General features: G+C 46.4%; 1 protein-coding gene across 2 annotated transcripts; it reads left to right on the forward strand.

Annotated features, from left to right (window-relative positions):
- Positions 1 to 1,289: 1,289 nt before the first annotated feature.
- On the forward strand, positions 1,290 to 16,845 carry adam9 (ADAM metallopeptidase domain 9). Of its 2 annotated transcripts, XM_044112238.1 has the most exons (24): positions 1,291 to 1,679; positions 4,493 to 4,593; positions 5,419 to 5,477; positions 7,177 to 7,255; positions 7,884 to 7,960; positions 8,067 to 8,262; positions 8,434 to 8,499; positions 8,595 to 8,666; positions 8,891 to 9,060; positions 9,159 to 9,240; positions 9,319 to 9,452; positions 9,700 to 9,871; positions 10,748 to 10,840; positions 10,921 to 11,028; positions 11,190 to 11,280; positions 11,349 to 11,454; positions 11,536 to 11,719; positions 11,796 to 11,876; positions 11,976 to 12,081; positions 12,142 to 12,289; positions 12,471 to 12,582; positions 13,052 to 13,081; positions 13,769 to 13,854; positions 13,945 to 16,845. In XM_044112238.1, the coding sequence occupies exons 1-24, from the start codon at positions 1,595 to 1,597 to the stop codon at positions 14,012 to 14,014; spliced, it is 2,508 nt and encodes an 835-aa protein (XP_043968173.1). In that variant the 5' UTR covers positions 1,291 to 1,594; the 3' UTR covers positions 14,015 to 16,845. The 2 variants fall into 2 exon arrangements, with proteins under 2 accessions (XP_043968174.1, XP_043968173.1); XM_044112239.1 differs by lacking the exon at positions 13,052 to 13,081 and having other exon boundaries at positions 1,290 to 1,679.
- The last annotated feature ends 529 nt before the right edge of the window (positions 16,846 to 17,374 follow it).

The following is a 17,374-nucleotide window of genomic DNA, read 5'->3' on the forward strand; positions in this document are numbered from 1 at the left end:
TGTATTCAGACTCTGCAGCTCCGAAGGGCTTTGACTAGGCCACTGTAACCCAGAGGTTAGCTTTGATGTAATATCCCATAAAATTTCTGACTGGGTTTGATCCAGAACTTTAGCTCCATCCATCTGCAGTTTTTAGGTTGTATTAACTAATTTAATGGTTTAATTATTTGTCTTGTTGCTGTTTGTAATTTTTGTTTTGTTAAAACATGACTCTTTATGAAATGAGATCTTGGATCTTAAATGGAAACTTAACATAAATAAAGGTTAAAAACTCTCCCCAACTTCCCTGTTCCTGCTGGATCCCCACAGCATGATGCTGCCACCACCAGGTTTCACCGTGGGTTAGTTTCCCACCTGCATTTAAACCTGAAAGCCCAGGTAAAGTTACATCAAATCCCAGCCAATCAGAGCCCAGCATCTCTTCTCTTCCACAGGTTTGTTTGAATTTTCTCCCAGTGCGTCTCAAAGGGGCGGAGCTCCACTGAAGGAAGCGCTCGCTTTGTTTTACAGCGCCTCGCGGGAAGAACATGAGATTTATGCTCAGTTTTGTCACGAGAGGAAAAACAAGCAATGACTTTGGATCAACGTAAGTCCCTTCAAAATAAAAGCTCCGTTGGATATCTATCTATCTATCTATCTATCTATCTATCTATCTATCTATCTATCTATCTATCTATCTATCTATCTATCTATCTATCTATCTATCTATCTATCTATCTATCTATCTATCTATCTATCTATCTATCTATCTATCATAACCAGCGAAACATGAAAAATAAAAAAAACGGTTTCAGCAGCTTTAAAGTTTCACATTTATTTTTTGAAGAAACGTGTTAAGTTTTTTGTTGTTCTGTGATGTTATATTATTTAAAATGACCTGGAGATGAAAACTAACCTCTGACTCCAGTTTATTATTGGCAATGTCCGTTTTGAAATAAATAAAAAAATAAATAATAACAATAAAACAACTACAGGATCAAGGGAAGGGACTACTGCTGCTGCGGATGAAAATACAATAATAGCTAAAAATTATTTATCTACACATTTTTTTTTTATCTAACTAAAGTAATAACTAAATCTCCCAGATTAAATTTTTTATTTGACTGAATTGTTTGATAGATGGGATCAAATTTAATTTAAATATCACTCTTCTGATTGTGCATTTCTAAAAACAAACTGGATCCTGTTGTTATTTGTTGTGAATTAGCGCAACGTTTATAAACTGGACTGAAATAATTATGCAGAAGATGCTCTTATTCTGAAGGGTCTGGCCGGAAGCAGTATTTTTCCCGTTACTTTAGAGTCCCAGAGCCTCCAAGGAGAGAAAGACCCACTGCTGACGGAGAGGAAGGACTTCAGCCCAACAGGACCGGAACCAGCCCCAAAACCCTCCGAGAACTGGACCGAACGGAACCCGAACAGAACCGAGAGCCGGTTCTGTTCTGAACTTTGGGCTGCTGTTATCTTCAGCAGGAACGCAGAGGAATGGGTCGGCCGAGGAAGAAACCCTCCTGTGGGTGTTCGAAGTGAAACCGACCCGAGGGAGGAAGAGGAGCGGTGAGGGAGAAGAATCGGTTCCGAACCGGAGGACAAGATGAAGATAAGAGGAAGAGGAGGAGCGGCGCTGCTGGAACTTTGCGGGATTCTGCTGCTGCTGACCGGAAGCTGTCACTGCGGAGGTGAGGACGCGGCGGGTCAAACCCGAACCGGGTCGAAAGGTTCTGGTTCTGACTCAGTGTTTCCTTTCACCTGTCCGTAACCGGTCCGCTGCGCTTCATGACGCCTCCTCTGGTTGCCATAGTTTCAAAGCTCCTGGTTATGGTCATGTGACTTGAAGTTCTGCTTTATCCGCCATGTTAGCTTAAAAGTCGGAACTGAGCATGCTCAGTAGGGTGGGCATTTATCGTATTGATTATCACTTATCGTTATAAAAATTTTAATTGATCGTTGTCACATTAAAATCCAATTAATTACGTGTAAAAACCTCAAACTGTCCGTATTATCTGTTAGTTCCCGATAAACAGTCGAACAAAAGTTTTCTCTATTTGTTTGATGAAAACACAAAAAATAAATGCGAAAATGTGGCTGAATACAGTAAAAATGGGAAAATCTTTATGTGACGGGAGATGTTTTTCACCATCAGTATTTGTATTTGTGGGGCAGTAATCGCTGTGACACGCGGTCGCAGCTACGCAGCTAGCTGAAACAGAAGCAAGGTCGTTATCAGTGTTACCACAAACTATGGTGATAAACTGAGTCCATGTGGCTCAACGCTGATCAGCAGAACGACGACTCGATGTGCCTGTCAAAGAGACCTGGGTCCTCCAGAGGTCATAGGTCAGGGCTCTCTCCTGGTTGGTTCCTGCAGGGAGAATACTGACTGCTCAGGAGTGCTCCATGAACCTTCGGAGGAAAAACATGTACTGTCCCTTTAAGACCGTATTGTCTGTGTGTGTGTGTGTGTGTGTGTGTGTGTGTGTGTGTGTGTGTGTGTGTGTTGTTCCAGAATGCTGTGATAAGCTGCTTAACGCTGCAGTGCTGATAGGAAGTAAAACCCTGTGTGTGTGTGTGTGTGTGTGTGTGTGTGTGTGTGTGTGTGTGTGTGTGTGTGTGTGTGGTTAACATGGAAACTGATCGTTTTAGTTAAATTCTGAATCAATCTGGATTTGGCCTTTTTTATTCATGGAGAAACACAAACATGAATCCGAGTCAAAACGACATTTCCAGGAACACACACGCACACTCAGAATCTTCCTCACACACCCACACACACACACACACACACACTCAGAACCCCCACCCACTCACGCACACCCAGTGGATTTCTTTCCAAGACTCATGACTCACTTCCTGGGTTTTTTCCTCCTCGGTTCTGTTTGGACTCGTCTTGTTTTAAATGCTGAACTCAGCGGATCAGAACCGACCCGACTAGAGCTTCTTTCTCTGAGCTTCTCCTTTAAGAACCAATCAGATGTATTCTGGCAGCTGATAGGCTGTAGCAGACATCAGCGGCGGTTCTGTTGGACCCGGCAAGTTGTAGAACCTTCTTGGAGGTCCCACCGGAACATTCCAAACTTTGATTGGATCCTCTGCTGTAGCTGATTTTGTTGTTGACCCATTTGGACTGAGCCTGATTATGGAGCTCCTGGTCCATTTGGATCAGAACCAGTTCAGCATTATCCCTGGATCCTGTCTGTGTTTGGGTCACGGTTCTGATGTGAAGCTTCTGACCCGCCGCGGGCAGCATGAAGCTCTGACTGCAGATCGGGTTCATGAAGATGTTGTTGATGTTCTGTCTCATTGAGTTCTGAAGGTTCTGGTCCATAAAAATCTGGACCAGAACCATCATAAAACCTCCTCTGGTTCTGGTTCCTGTAGCTCTGCAACCTTTCAGCTTTTTCTACGCGAAACAAACTGAGAATTCATGAGCTGCTGGTTCAGTTAGCAGAAGCTAACAAGGGCTAATGGTTTTATGAGGTGTTGGTTTAAAAAGCTCAAACATTATGAGAAAAACTGACAATTTCATATTTAACATAAAAAAAAAATTCTTATTAAAACCGATTTAGAGTTGAACTGAACCAAAAATAATTAGCACATGAAAAAATTAGAGTAAAATTATTTGGTCACTTTTATAATTATCAGAAACTTTGTTTAGTTTTATTTCTTCCATTTTGTCACAAGAATCACTGAAGATATGACTGAACTGATTCTTCACTGAACTGATTCCTGACTGAACTGATTCCTGAATGAACTGATTCCTGAATGAACTGATTCCTGACTGAACTGATTCCTGAATGAACTGATTCCTGACTGAACTGATTCCTGACTGAACTGATTCCTGACTGAACTGATTCCTGAATGAACTGATTCCTCAATGAACTGATTCCTGACTGAACTGATTCTTGACTGAACTGATTCTTGACTGAACTGATTCTTGACTGAACTGATTCCTGACTGAACTGATTCCTGACTGAACTGATTCCTGACTGAACTGATTCCTGAATGAACTGATTCCTGAATGAACTGATTCCTGACTGAACTGATTCCTGACTGAACTGATTCCTGACTGAACTGATTCTTGACTGAACTGATTCCTGACTGAACTGATTCTTGACTGAACTGATTCCTGACTGAACTGATTCTTGACTGAACTGATTCCTGACTGAACTGATTCCTGACTGAACTGATTCCTGAATGAACTGATTCCTCAATGAACTGATTCCTGACTGAACTGATTCCTGACTGTGACCAGATTTCCATGGGTGGATTTAAAAACCGATAAACAGTTTTAGGCGTCTCAGATCAGTCTGTTTCTGTGTCTTTGGTCTAGTCCAATCATCAGGCAGTTTGGCAGAAGTAAAGTAAATGTTTCAGAAAAGTGAGATTCTGCTGAGTTTAGCTAATTCTGGCTGACGGTCCGGCGGTCAGCGGCAGATTTCTGATATTGGTAATAATCCGTTAATAAACTGAGCTGAATGTTTTCCTTCCTCAGACTCTCAGCAGACCGAGCATCTGGCCTCATACCAGCTGACTGCTCCTCGGCCAATTGGAGGCCGGCTGAGGCGGGACGCTGAGGGCAGGCCGCCCAATCAGGTATCAGCGTTTTCTATGGCATCTCACACACACACACACACACTCTGGTTCTGAAATGTGACACCGACTCTCAGATATGATTCAATACGTTTCCAGCTGAAACCTGGTTGCCATGGTTTCAGAGGAGGTGATCGTCCCTCAGGTCCGTTTAAATAAAGTTAGATGGATTCAAAGCTAAACTGTTCAGGACTGGACCAGAACCGGGACCAGCTGGTCGGTCTGTTACTACCAGGACAGACGGACCTTTGAGCCTCGCTGAGTTAGAGGACAGAGAGACCTGATGATGATGATGATGATGATGATGATGATGGTGTGTGGGTGGAGACCATGCTGACTTCCTGTCCTGACTCACCTCTAACACACACACACCTGGCAGCCTCAGTGTGTGTGATAACACACCTGCAGAGATCAGCAGCAGCGTTTGCCAGGTGAGTCATGTGACCTCGTGACCTTGGAGTTGCAGGTCCAGCTCTGATGGTTCTGCCTCCGTGATCCATCAGAGAAACACGATGAGAAGATGAAGTAAAACTGCCTTCATCGTGTTACATTATCCCTTCAGAAACACCTGGAGTGGTTTCAGAAATCCTGTAGTCTCCATGGCAACCATCGGGGTGCCGAAACGCTCACCGCCACAAAGCGCCGCCTCCTGTTGATTATAGTCAACAACAGTCAGTCAGAGACTCTGCTGCCGCATTTCAGACAGAAACTGATTCTTAAAGATCAATGATCAGAAAGAAAATCAGTGCATCCTAGAGAACAGCTGTCGGGATTAACCGTGTGTGTGTGTGTGTGCGTGTGTGTGTGTGTGTGTGTGTGTTTCTGCAGGTCTCCTTCATCATCCCAGTGGATGGAAACGATCTCCTCGTCCATCTGCAGAGAAACGAGTGAGTTTGGATGAAGGAGCTGTTTCTGACCTCCATGACGCTTCACAGGAATCTGATCTGGTGATCCAGGGGAGATCTGGATCCTTAAAGGGGATCTCCAGTGGATCCTTAAAGGGGATCTCCAGTGGGTCCTTAAAGGGGATCTCCAGTGGATCCTGATTGTGATGGCGTCTTATTGGTTGTGTTTATTAATGAGGTTCTGCAGTCGGTACCTCAGCCAGAGGAACCGACCCAGAGACTCTCAGCTGGTCTCCGTGTTCAACAGGAACCGATAAATCTGACCCAGTTTCTGTCGTTTGGGAGTTTGCTGATACATGAAAATGTTGACAGCAAAATTCAGAATAAGTTTCTGTATTTCACGCCAGCTTCAGTCGACTTTTGGCTTTTCTGATAAACAGTTAAATCATAAAAAGGGCCGTACCAGAGGAAAACAAACTCAGAGAAATCTGGGCGTAGCGTCAGCTCACGATGACATCACAGGCTGCGTCAGCTCACGATGACATCACAGGCTGCGTCAGCTCACGATGACATCACAGGCTGCGTCAGCTCACGATGACATCACAGGCTGCGTCAGCTCACGATGACATCACAGGCTGTGTCAGCTCACGATGACATCACAGGCTGTGTCAGCTCACGATGACATCACAGGCTGTGTCAGCTCACGATGACATCACAGGCTGCGTCAGCTCACGATGACATCACAGGCTGCTTGATTCGCCCCAAACCAGCAGACAGAATCTCCTGATTTCTTCTTCGTCTTTTCTGTGACATTTTAAAAGTTCTGCTGACGTTTGGATGGAACAGAACCTGGAGTCCGGTCGGGTTCTGCCATGTGAGCCTCTGAAGTGTGATGGTGCCAAACGGGTCGGTCCAATCAGCAGCTGATGTTGCCATGGCGACCTGCCTCAGGATCCAATCAGAGGCTTACTTCCTGTACAGACACTGAAGATAAAATCCAGCATGTTACCATGGAAACGACTTCTGAAGGTTACCAGGAAGTGACGCGATAAAGTTTCCCCTCATCAAGCTGTTTGGTTCCTCTGAAGTCCAGGAGGAACCAAAGAGGACCCAACATCAAACATCAGGTTCTGGTCGGCTCCTTCAGAACCAGAACTTCCTTTGACGTTTTACCACCATTCAGATTCAGGTTCAGATTTATTTGTGTCCCAGATGTGGAATTGATGTTACAGCAAGTATAAAAACTGAAAGATAAAGTATCAGAGTTAAATAAAAACAATAAACAAACCAAAAACGACATCAAATATAAATAAATACATAATGGGAGGAGTCCAGCAGTATTTCCTTGTTGACCCCAAACCTACAAACACCAGGGGTCAGGCCGCAACACTAAACAGCTGCAGGAGCAGAGCTGGAGCCACAGCAAGAAGAACGAATTTAGCTTTCCTGATGATCAGTTCACTCAACAGTTCTGTGAGTGAGAGTGTGTGTGTGTAAGACTGTGTGTGTAGGAATGTGTGTGTGTAAGACTGTGTGTGTGTAAGCCTGTGTGTGTGTAAGACTGTGTGTGTGTGTAGGAGTGTGTGTGTGTGTAGGAATGTGTGTGTGTGTGTGTTACATTTTCCATCCATTCCTCGTTTTGCTGCTAAATGTTTTAGTAAACAGACGTTGTGAGCTTCCTGTCGTCGTTGTTTCTGTTCTGCTGGTTCCGACCCGTTTAACGAGCTGCTGTCGCCTCCAGGGTCCTGCTGCCTCCAGATTTCACCGTCTTCACCTACGGCCCAAACGGATCCCTGATCACATCCAGACCACCCGTCCAGGTGAGCGCTCTGCATCGTTCTGTGTTGGCTTGGCGTTAACCAGTGTTTTTGACTGGTGCTTTAGCATTAGCGCAGCTAGCCTTTTGGTTAGCGGTGCCCAGGGACCTGGTCCCTGCAGGGTCAGAACCACTGGGACCAGAACAAGACGGTTCTGAAGCCTTGGTGGGTCCAGGACCGGCTGAGAAGCTGGAGGAGGTTTTATTGCTGATGAAGCAGCTTCTGGTCTGTAGCTGACAGAAACAGGAAGCAGATCATCTGTGTGTCACTTCCTGGAGGCTGATGTGGAATCTGCTGACTCATCTGTTGCTAAGCAACGGTTCTGATCCAGCTCGACCATCAACCCACTGAAAGCTGAGAGGATAAAGCTTCTGCTGCTGTCCTGGGTCAGCTGGTTGGTCCGGATGAACACATTAATGATGGAAGCCTGACTGTTCGGGACCCGAGGTCTCAGGCTGCAGGGCCACTTCTGGCCCCCGAACCAGGAGTGAGGATCTGCAGCAGAAAAACTGTTGGCGAGGAAGTGAGAGACACTGAGTATGATACAGGAAGTGGCGTCCTGTGGGACAGGAAGCTGGACTCGGCTCCTTCCTGTTGGAATCGGCCTGACCCGGTATCCTCTCTGTTCCAGAACCACTGCCAGTACCAGGGCTTCGTTCAGGACATGGAAGGCTCTGCTGTGGCCATGAGCGTCTGCGGCGGCCTCAGGTATCGACCCGACAGAACCAGAATCGGGTCCGAACAGACAAATCAGTTTGCCCTGAGTTCTGTCTGCAAGGCGTTTCGGTAATCGGTCCGTCTCCTGGTTTCTCAGAGGAGTGATGCATCTCACCAACGACAGCTACGGCATCGAGCCGCTAGACTCCGCCCCTGAGCACCACCTGCTCTACCGCCTGCAGGATGTGACATCACAGCCCCGGGGATGTGCAACGCCTCACTACGGGCACGGTGGTGCTACGGAGCATGCTCAGTACGACCCGGAGGAGATCCAGCACCACCGGCGCAGCAGGGTGAGTTCAGGCCTGAGGGCAGGGCAAGAGGCGAGGGTTCAAATCCCAGCCGACACAGCAGACAGGAACACAAACACTTTGACCACCAGAACTGTGTTTATAAAAACTAAAACTGAAAACAGAAATTCACCAGAAAAACTGACTGTTAATCAGAAACATGGCTGCTTCCAGGTAAAGAGAGCCGTTCTCCACAAGACTCACTATGTGGAGCTGCTGCTGGTGGTCGACAACGACAGGGTGAGACACACACACACACACACACAATACTTGTACTGCTATTAAGCCCCGCCTCCCTTAGGCTCTGTGCTGATTGGTCGTCTTTTCTTCTGCAGTTTAAACACATGAATGGAAATGAGACGGCGGTCAGAGAGCAGATGGTTCATCTGGCAAACCTTATAGACGGCGTAAGAACACACACACACACACACACACACACACACACACACACACACACCGCTGAGCAACAACAAACCTTTCCAAAAAGGCAACAAATCCATCAACATTTCTTTTTAAACTGTGAATGAGAAATCGAGTGAAATCTGAGGTTCTGCTGTCAGACTGAACTTGGCAACAAATGGTTTCCTGCGCTCCAATTGGTCGTTAAGGTTCTGCTTCTGACCCGGTGCAGATCTACATGCAGCTGAACGTCCGGGTGGTTCTGGTCGGTCTGGACATCTGGACCAAGCAGAACCTGATCAACACGGAGGGCGGAGCCGGTGAGGTGCTGAGCCGCTTCACCCAGTGGAGGGAGAAGGAGCTGGTTCCCCGGCAGCGCCACGACTCGGCCCAGCTCATCCTGTGAGTCGGAGGAGGAGGAGGATGAGGAGGAGGAAGAGGAAGAGAAGGAGGAGGAGGAGGAGGAGGAGGTGATGATGAAGGTCTTCTTGGTGCTGCAGGATGAAGAATTTTGGTGTAACAGCAGGAATGGCATTTGTCTCCACCGTCTGCTCCAGAAGTCACGGAGGAGGAATCAACGCGGTACCGCTGCTTTTTTCATGACCTTTGACCCTGACCCCTGTCGGCCGCCGAAGCGTCATCCTCTCTCTCTCCTCTCAGTTCCTGAACAACAACGTCGCGGCCTTCGCCTCCATCGTGGCTCATGAACTCGGACACAACCTGGGGATGAACCACGACGACGGGCGGACCTGCAGCTGCCCCGCCGCCGCCTGCATCATGCACTCCGGAGCCACGTATGGCGTCGCGCCGCCCGGACAGAACCAGAACCCGTCCGGACCTCGTTCCTCCCCGGGGCCTCCCTCTCTTCCTGGAGGGGTCAGAGGTCGGACACAGACCTCCTCCCCTGAGCCCTGGTCCTGACCTGGGTGTTCCCAGTTAGACCGCTGAGGAGCAGGAGGGAAAGTCCAGGGCGGAAGGAGAGCTGGATCGGACCGTCATACAGAACTCGCCGTCTTCATCGCTCTCCTTTTGTTTCTGCAGAGGATCCAGAAACTTCAGCAGCTGCAGCGCCGACGACTTTGAGAAGATGATGCTGTCGACGGGAGGGACGTGTCTCTTGAATGTCCCCCGGCCCGACGAGGCCTACAGCGCCCCCTACTGTGGAAACAGGCTGGTGGACGTCGGAGAGGAGTGCGACTGTGGATCAGAGAAGGTCTGAAGCTTTCAGCTCATCAAGGTCCTTTGGTTTCATGATTTGCTTCACATCAGACATGCTGAAACAAGGGCTAAAACTATTGGCTACAGCTAAAAACAATTAGCTAGAACTAACACCATTAGCTAGAGCTAAAAACAATTAGCTAGAGCTAACACCATTAGCTAGAGCTAAAAACAATTAGCTAGAGCTAACACCATTAGCTAGAGCTAAAAACAATTAGCTAGAACTAACACCATTAGCTAGAGCTAAAAACAATTAGCTAGAGCTAACACCATTAGCTAGAGCTAAAAACAATTAGCTAGAGCTAACACCATTAGCTAGAGCTAAAAACAATTAGCTAGAACTAACACCATTAGCTAGAGCTAAAAACAATTAGCTAGAACTAACACCATTAGCTAGAGCTAAAAACAATTAGCTAGAACTAACACCATTAGCTAGAGCTAAAAACAATTAGCTAGAGCTAACACCATTAGCTAGTGCTAAAAACAATTAGCTAGAACTAACACCATTAGCTAGAGCTAAAAACAATTAGCTAGAGCTAACACCATTAGCTAGAGCTAAAAACAATTAGCTAGAACTAACACCATTAGCTAGAACTAAAAGCAATTAGCTAGAACTAACACCATTAGCTAGAGGTACCACCATTAACTTACGTTAAAAGCATTAGCTAGAGCTAACACCAGTTGCTGAGTTTTGGATAACACCCTCTTGTGTTGTAAGAAAATGTTTCTTTGATTTCAGTCTTCAGTTGAATGTTTCTGTTGTTAGAAACTGATATAACTGCAGAGTTTAGTCGGATCTCCTTAATCTGGGTTCTGAACCCAGAGTTTGGTTCTGAGAACTTAGAGTCTGACCTGGATGGTTTGTGTGCAGGAGTGTGAGGAGGACCCCTGCTGTGAGTATCGGACCTGTAAGCTGAAGCCTGGGGCTCAGTGTGCGTCTGGAGAGTGCTGCTCCGGCTGTCAGGTAACCGCCGCCGGCTGCTGAGAACGGCTTTCCAGAGCGAACCTCAGAGCCAAACTGGGTCTGGGTCTTTCTGTCTGCAGTTCCTCCCTGGAGGAACGGTGTGCCGCTCCAAGAAGGACCAGGAGTGTGATCTGCCGGAGTACTGCAACGGCTCCACCTCCTTCTGTCAGAGCGACGTCTTCGTCCAGGTGAGTCCCTGGCTCCCCCCAGGAGTCCTCAGGGTGACGCCGCGTCCTCAGGGTGACGCCCCGTCCTCAGGGGGTCGCCCCGTCCTCAGGGTGACGCTGCGTCCTCAGGGTGACGCTGCGTCCTCAGGGGGGCGCTGCCTCTAACTGGCTGTGCGTTTCAGAACGGGCATCCCTGCCGCAACCAGCAGGCCTACTGCTACAACGGGAGGTGCCAGCACCTGGACGGACAGTGCCAGGCCCTGTTTGGACCCAGTAGGTTCTGGTTCATCCTTGACCCGGTCGGGATGTTCTGGAATCTTCTGACTCTTCCTCGTCTGCAGAGGCAACGGCCGCTCCTGACATCTGCTTCAAAGACGTCAACAGCAAAGGAGATCGCTTCGGCAACTGTGGCTACCAGCACTACGGCTACAAGAAGTGTGAGAGCAGGTAACCCACACACACGGACACACCCTGCTTAACCCCAGGCGAGGCCCAGCCCCTCTGGGTCACATGACTCTGTCCCCATAGAAACGCTCAGTGCGGGAAGCTGCAGTGCCTGAACGTGAAGGGGGGCACGGTGTTCGGCATCCTGCCGTCCATCATCACCACTCCGATACACGGAGCCACCTGCTTCGGGGTCGACTTCATGCTGGGATCCGACGTTCCCGACCCAGGAATGGTGAACGAAGGGACCAAGTGTGGAGACAACAAGGTGATGGGAGGACTGGGAGGGTTGGGAGGACTGGTTACTAGGAGACGCTAATGATTTCTTCTTCCATGGTGTTCAGGTGTGTATGAACTTTGAGTGTCGCAGCGCGGACGTCCTGAGCTATGACTGTGATGTGGAGACAAAGTGCCACGGACACGGGGTGAGACGGGGTGGATTGGGTTTGAGACGGGGTGGATCCGGCCTGCGAGGCAAACCGGGTCATGTGACCCAGTCTGATGCGTACCTGTGTCCCTAACAGGTGTGTAACAGCAACAGGAACTGCCACTGCGACTACAGCTGGGCGCCGCCGTCCTGCAAGCTGTCGGGATACGGCGGCAGCGTGGACAGCGGACCCACATGGAACGGTACTGTCCGTGTGTCCCGCGGCGTCCCCGCTCCACGCTGACTCGATGTGTCGTCCACAGATAAGGACACGTCTCTCAGGGACGGCCTCCTCGTCTTCTTCCTCCTCGTCCTTCCTCTGCTGGCTCTGGGAGTGTTTCTCTTCCTGCGCCGCAATGAGCTGCTGCGGCGCCTTGGACTGAGCCGCAGGAAGAGGTCGCAGGGATACCAGTGAGTCCCGACCCGCAGCAGCTCACCATGTGACAGGAAGTCCTGCCTCGAGACAGGAAGTCCCGCCTCGAATGGCTAGAGTTTCTGCTCACGCAGGGGGCCTCCTGAGTCAGCGCCCCCTGCAGTTCGCAGTGTTTGTTTATGTTTCTGTGTAGTGAACTTTTCTCCGTTTCGTCTTCAGGGCCGACGGAGCGACTTCGACTAAACCGACCAATCCTGGCAGAGCTCCGCCTCCCAGAACGCAGCCGCCCCCTGCTGGCCACGGCACGGCAAACTTCATCGTCAGGGACGGGGTGAGTCTGCTGCAGCAGTGCTGCTGCAGTGATGCTGCTGCTTCACTTTTATACCTTCCAGTTGAAAGAGACACTGAGATCCTCTAATTGATTTATTTCTGATGAACTCGTCAGCTGATCAGTAATCAATCACCACCAATAATCCATCGGCAGTTTGACTCATCATGACACTAATCCTTTGACTTGAAATTTGACCTGATTGGCTGGTTGAGTGGGTAGATGAAAGTGTGTGTGTGTCGGTGTGTGTGTTTGTTTTTGATTCCACTTCCTGGTCCCCATAAGGGGAAACGCTGTTTTTGGGTCAGGGGTCAGATTTAGGACTAAGGTGTGAATTGGGTTTTGTTTAGGTTCAGTTCTGTAGAAATGAATGGAAGTCAATGGAAAGTCCCCACAAAAATAGCTAATCAAACATGTGTGTGACTAATTGGAGCTAATTGAAATAAACTAACATCCTGTGTTTTTCTCACAGCATCACACTCAGCTGCTGCCGCCGCCGCAGGTAAAATCCTCTCACCTCACTGCCAGAGGAGTTATAATAATAATATTTATAACATTAATGATAATAATAATGATAATAGTAATGCAGTCCCAGCTCTAATGTCCATTCGGTCTCAAACTTTAACCTTCTGACATCCTGACTTCACTGTTTGGCTGAATAAAAATGAACTGAGCTGGACTGAAGGCGAAGCTCCTTCTAGCTGGACGTCGGTGTTGGACAGACGTCCCTGACGTCCAGCTCAACACTGACATAAAATTAGAATAAAAATGCACCTTTTTTCACATAATTTATATCTCATTCATTTCCAAAAGTGCCAAATTACAATTTTTTCAAATCCAAAATATTAAAATTACAGAAACAAAATTTTTTTGAAGAACTATTTAATAGCAATAATATTAATAAAGATTTATTGGGGAAAATTAAATGAGCAAAATTAATTAAATTAATTGAGCAAGATTGAAACAGAAACTAAACCAAAACTGTAACAAGGTTTTTCTTTATCGATTTTCAGTATTTTTCTCAGTGGCTTCTGTAGTTTATGATAATTACTTATTTTAGTTTTAGCTAATAAAACAAAACGCATTTTACATGTTTTCCTTCTGCTCTGAGTTTGGAGATTCATGTGGATCAGTGGATCCACATGAATCCATTGATTCAAACAGTTTGAGCTTCCTGTTGTGTTTTCAGGCGGTGGGGACCAGTGAGACCAGTGAGACCAGTGAGACCAGTGAGAGAGCTCCGCCCTTCGCTGCAAGGCCGCCACCGCCTCCTCTGTAGGGACTCTTACCTGGCCTACACACACCTTACACACACCTTGATGAGGAGCAGAAACCTGTCATGTTTTCTGTTTTTGTCTTCTGTAGAAAACCGAAACCTTTTGCTGCATCTCAGCCTCTGGTGCCTCAAAGACCCGCCCCCGCTCCGCCTGTTTAGCCAATCAGGAGCTTCCTCTCGACTCCGCCCTCCTCCTCTTCCTCCTGACCTTCAGTCTGCTCTCTCTGGTTCCTTAGCAACCCCCAGGGAGGGATCAATGAGGCCGACCTTGAGGTGCTGCCGGACTTGGACTAGGCCAAAAGGACGGACTTGGACTGGGTCGCAGCAGAACTGAACCGAAGCAGCTCTTTCTTTTCTTCACCTTAACTTGGTCAGGTGACCTCTGCTGTAGCCAAACCAGCCAATCAGATTGCAGAGCATAAAATAGCAGCTAAACAAACACAGTTTCTGTTCATAAAGGGGTTACTGGAGCAGAAACAATGCTGAGTTCACTCACTGCCACACGGAGCAGTTACATTCAGATTCTACTGGGGCTTTTACCTGGGCTCCCAGTTTTACCAGTTACATGATGATAAACCTTAGCAGGAAACACTGGCCCAGCTCTGCTGCAATTTTATGATGCAATAAAATTATATCATATTCCTAAGTTTTACATAGCAAATTATGTATACCCATAAAATACTAATATGTAATTCCCTTCAACTGCTGAGCTGTTAGCCTGTAAGCTAACAATTCATAAACTGACTGCTAATATAGCAACTTATAGCCATGATATTTATATCGTTAAATATGGACAGAAAAAATGTTTCTAACTTTCTAATCATTCTCTGAAATTCTTAAAATATCCTGGGTGTTAGCAGGTGATGCTAACATTAGCATGCTATGTTAGAATACTCCAGACTAAGCAGCAGTGTTTTTAATCAAACCATTTAAAACTTTTATATAATGTTTCCATTACTACTAATATATATTATTAAAAGCATACGAACTCAGTAATACTTACAATCCTGTCAGAAAACCACTGCATCTGTCTAGTTAGTATTAGCATGCTAACATTAGCATCTTCTGTTACAGCAGCAGTGAATTAGACTTGATGACAAAAGTTTCAAACACTGTTTCAGTGCTTCATTGATATTTATGATCAACAATTGTGTATTGTGTCTTAATTCTATCAATAATCTTTAAAATATCAGAAAACAACAATTATGTTAGCATAAGATTAGCATCTTCTATTCCGCTGGCAGTGAATTAGAAAAGATGAAAAAGTTTCAGTGCTTCCATTAGCGTGTGTTTTTAACAATAATGAATAATCTATTAATCCAATCAATAATCTTTAATTATTGTGGATTTCTTTATCTGAAAACCACAATTATCTGAGGACTTAGTGTTAGCATGCTAACATTAGCTCTTCAGTGCATGAAGAATTAGTGGCATTTGCAATATCTGTAGTTTTTTGTCATGTTTTAAATTTGTCAGAAAACACCAGAAGGTGTGAATCTTAAGGGTTACTATGCTAACATTAGCGATACTGCAGCCATATTACTGGACCTTCTGTAATTCTCTACATCACACAGTAAAAGAGATGTTCAATAAAAAGGAGCATGACATCTTACCAGTAAAAAGAAGGTAGCCTTGCTCTGATTGGCTGGTTTGTGTTGCAGGGGGTGGAGCCTTCACCTGGTTTCTGTAATCTTTTCTAGTTAAAGATAGTGTGTTGAACTGCAGCTCCACTCAGCACTGTCATAGGAATGTAACGCACCCTACAGGCGCCGTGTGGAGGTGCGTTTAGTTTCCGCACCCTAGCCCCGCCTGGCTCTCTCAATATTCTCCCAGTATGCAACACGAGGAGCTCAGGGCGGCTCAGACTTTTGGGTTTCCATGTGTGGTACGCGGCGTCTGCACGATTTATAAAGTTTGATCTCTAAGGAAACGAACATCAGTCTCTACAAACCAGGAACGTTTACTGCAGCAGCGAACAAAATGTGTCTGCAGCGCTGCACTGACTGAACCCGGACCCAGACCCGGGCCTGGACATGGACACGGACCTGGACCTGGACCTGGATCTGGAACTGGACCTGGATCTGGAACTGGAACTGGACCTGGACATGGACACGGACCTGGACCTGGACCTGGAACTGGACATGGACCTGGACCTGGCAGACTCTCCCTGCTCTTCTTTGCACAGAACCCTGAGGACTCTGCGTTAGGGCTAGCTAACTTTGTGCCAACTGACTCCTGGATGCCAAACCGAGACGTGAGGCGGGCAGAAGCATCGGGTCGGCGCCGGCCGGTCGGCGAGGAGGAAACAAAGCAGATCTCATGCTGAGGCTCAAGCCATCTGAAGGCTCTGACATCATGGCCGCCTCCAGTTCAACTCTTCACAAAGAAACACAACAACTCTTCCTGACCCCTCCACCACTAGAACAAGATTTCCTCGTGAAAAGCTAGAAGCTGATAGTTTTCTAATCATTATTTCTCCTCTGTCATTTCAGTACGGCAGCCAAAAAGGAACAAATCTACCTTGGGCTCTTAATCAGATTTTCTACAGATAATTTTGACCTGTAGTTTATTTTTCACCTCTGGTTTGATGCTGATTCTACGTACATTTTACTAGATGTCTCTGCGTTTCACAGAATGCTGCACAGCTTCTGCTGAAAGGTTCGTTCCGTCCGAATCCTCTGATCCAGGTTGGATCCATGTCCAGAATTAAATATAAAAAATATAAAACATTACTCAGAGACATTATCAAAACATCAGCTGAAAATACACGTTTCTTTCTTTGGTAATTTCCAGCGGCGGACACATCTCTGCTAATGCGCTAGCACGCTAACAGCAGAGCTAATATTTCATCCTCTTTTAGCTATTGCTAACTTTGAAAACATTTAGCATATTTAGCTTCCCCTAAATTAATTTGTCCATATAAACTCTAAAGCACTGATTTACTTGGCTGTTTTGTAAAGTTTCAATTGAATAAAATTTGATACCTATGATTTGGATGTTTATATTCCTGCTCTTATTTTGAAGGGGGTGAAGATGCAGCAATTCTGTTTTCTCTCCTCACATTTTATATTTTTAATTAAGAAACTTTGAGCAACTGGCAATATGCAACAAACAAAACCAGCTTTGGTGTTGCACCTTAGCATTAGCTTATGCTAAATACCATGCAGATGTAGCGCTTTAGCTTAGCAGAGCTAATGTTTATTATTAGGGCTTTGGGTTAGCGCAACTAGCATTGTAGTTAGCTGTGTCCACCACTGGTAATTTGTTTTCCCCTGAACCTGTAGGCTGTCACCAGGGGGCGCTGGTGCACACAGCTGTCACTGTACAATACAATCATAAACATAAAGGTCAGGAATGTTTCCATTAATAATAAAACTGAAAAAATATTAAACCCTTTAAACTGAAAAATCACCAAAACAGACAAATTGTCAAAGTCTAGATGCCTTTGATATATATCAGTATTTTTGCTTTAATATTTAAACTTTGTAATAGTTTGTTGCATGTCAAAGTACATTCAGA

Source organism: Gambusia affinis, linkage group LG03 (genome assembly GCF_019740435.1).
Source record: "Gambusia affinis linkage group LG03, SWU_Gaff_1.0, whole genome shotgun sequence".
Classification (NCBI taxonomy): domain Eukaryota; kingdom Metazoa; phylum Chordata; class Actinopteri; order Cyprinodontiformes; family Poeciliidae; genus Gambusia; species Gambusia affinis.

Coding starts and splice junctions, on each gene's coding strand:
- adam9 (XM_044112238.1), top strand. CDS start 1,595: ATGAAGATAAGAGGAAGAGGAGGAGCGGCGCTGCTGGAACTTTGCGGG. Junction 11,455..11,535: donor TACAAGAAGTGTGAGAGCAG/GTAACCCACACA, acceptor CTGTCCCCATAG/AAACGCTCAGTGCGGGAAGC. Junction 12,290..12,470: donor AAGAGGTCGCAGGGATACCA/GTGAGTCCCGAC, acceptor TTTCGTCTTCAG/GGCCGACGGAGCGACTTCGA.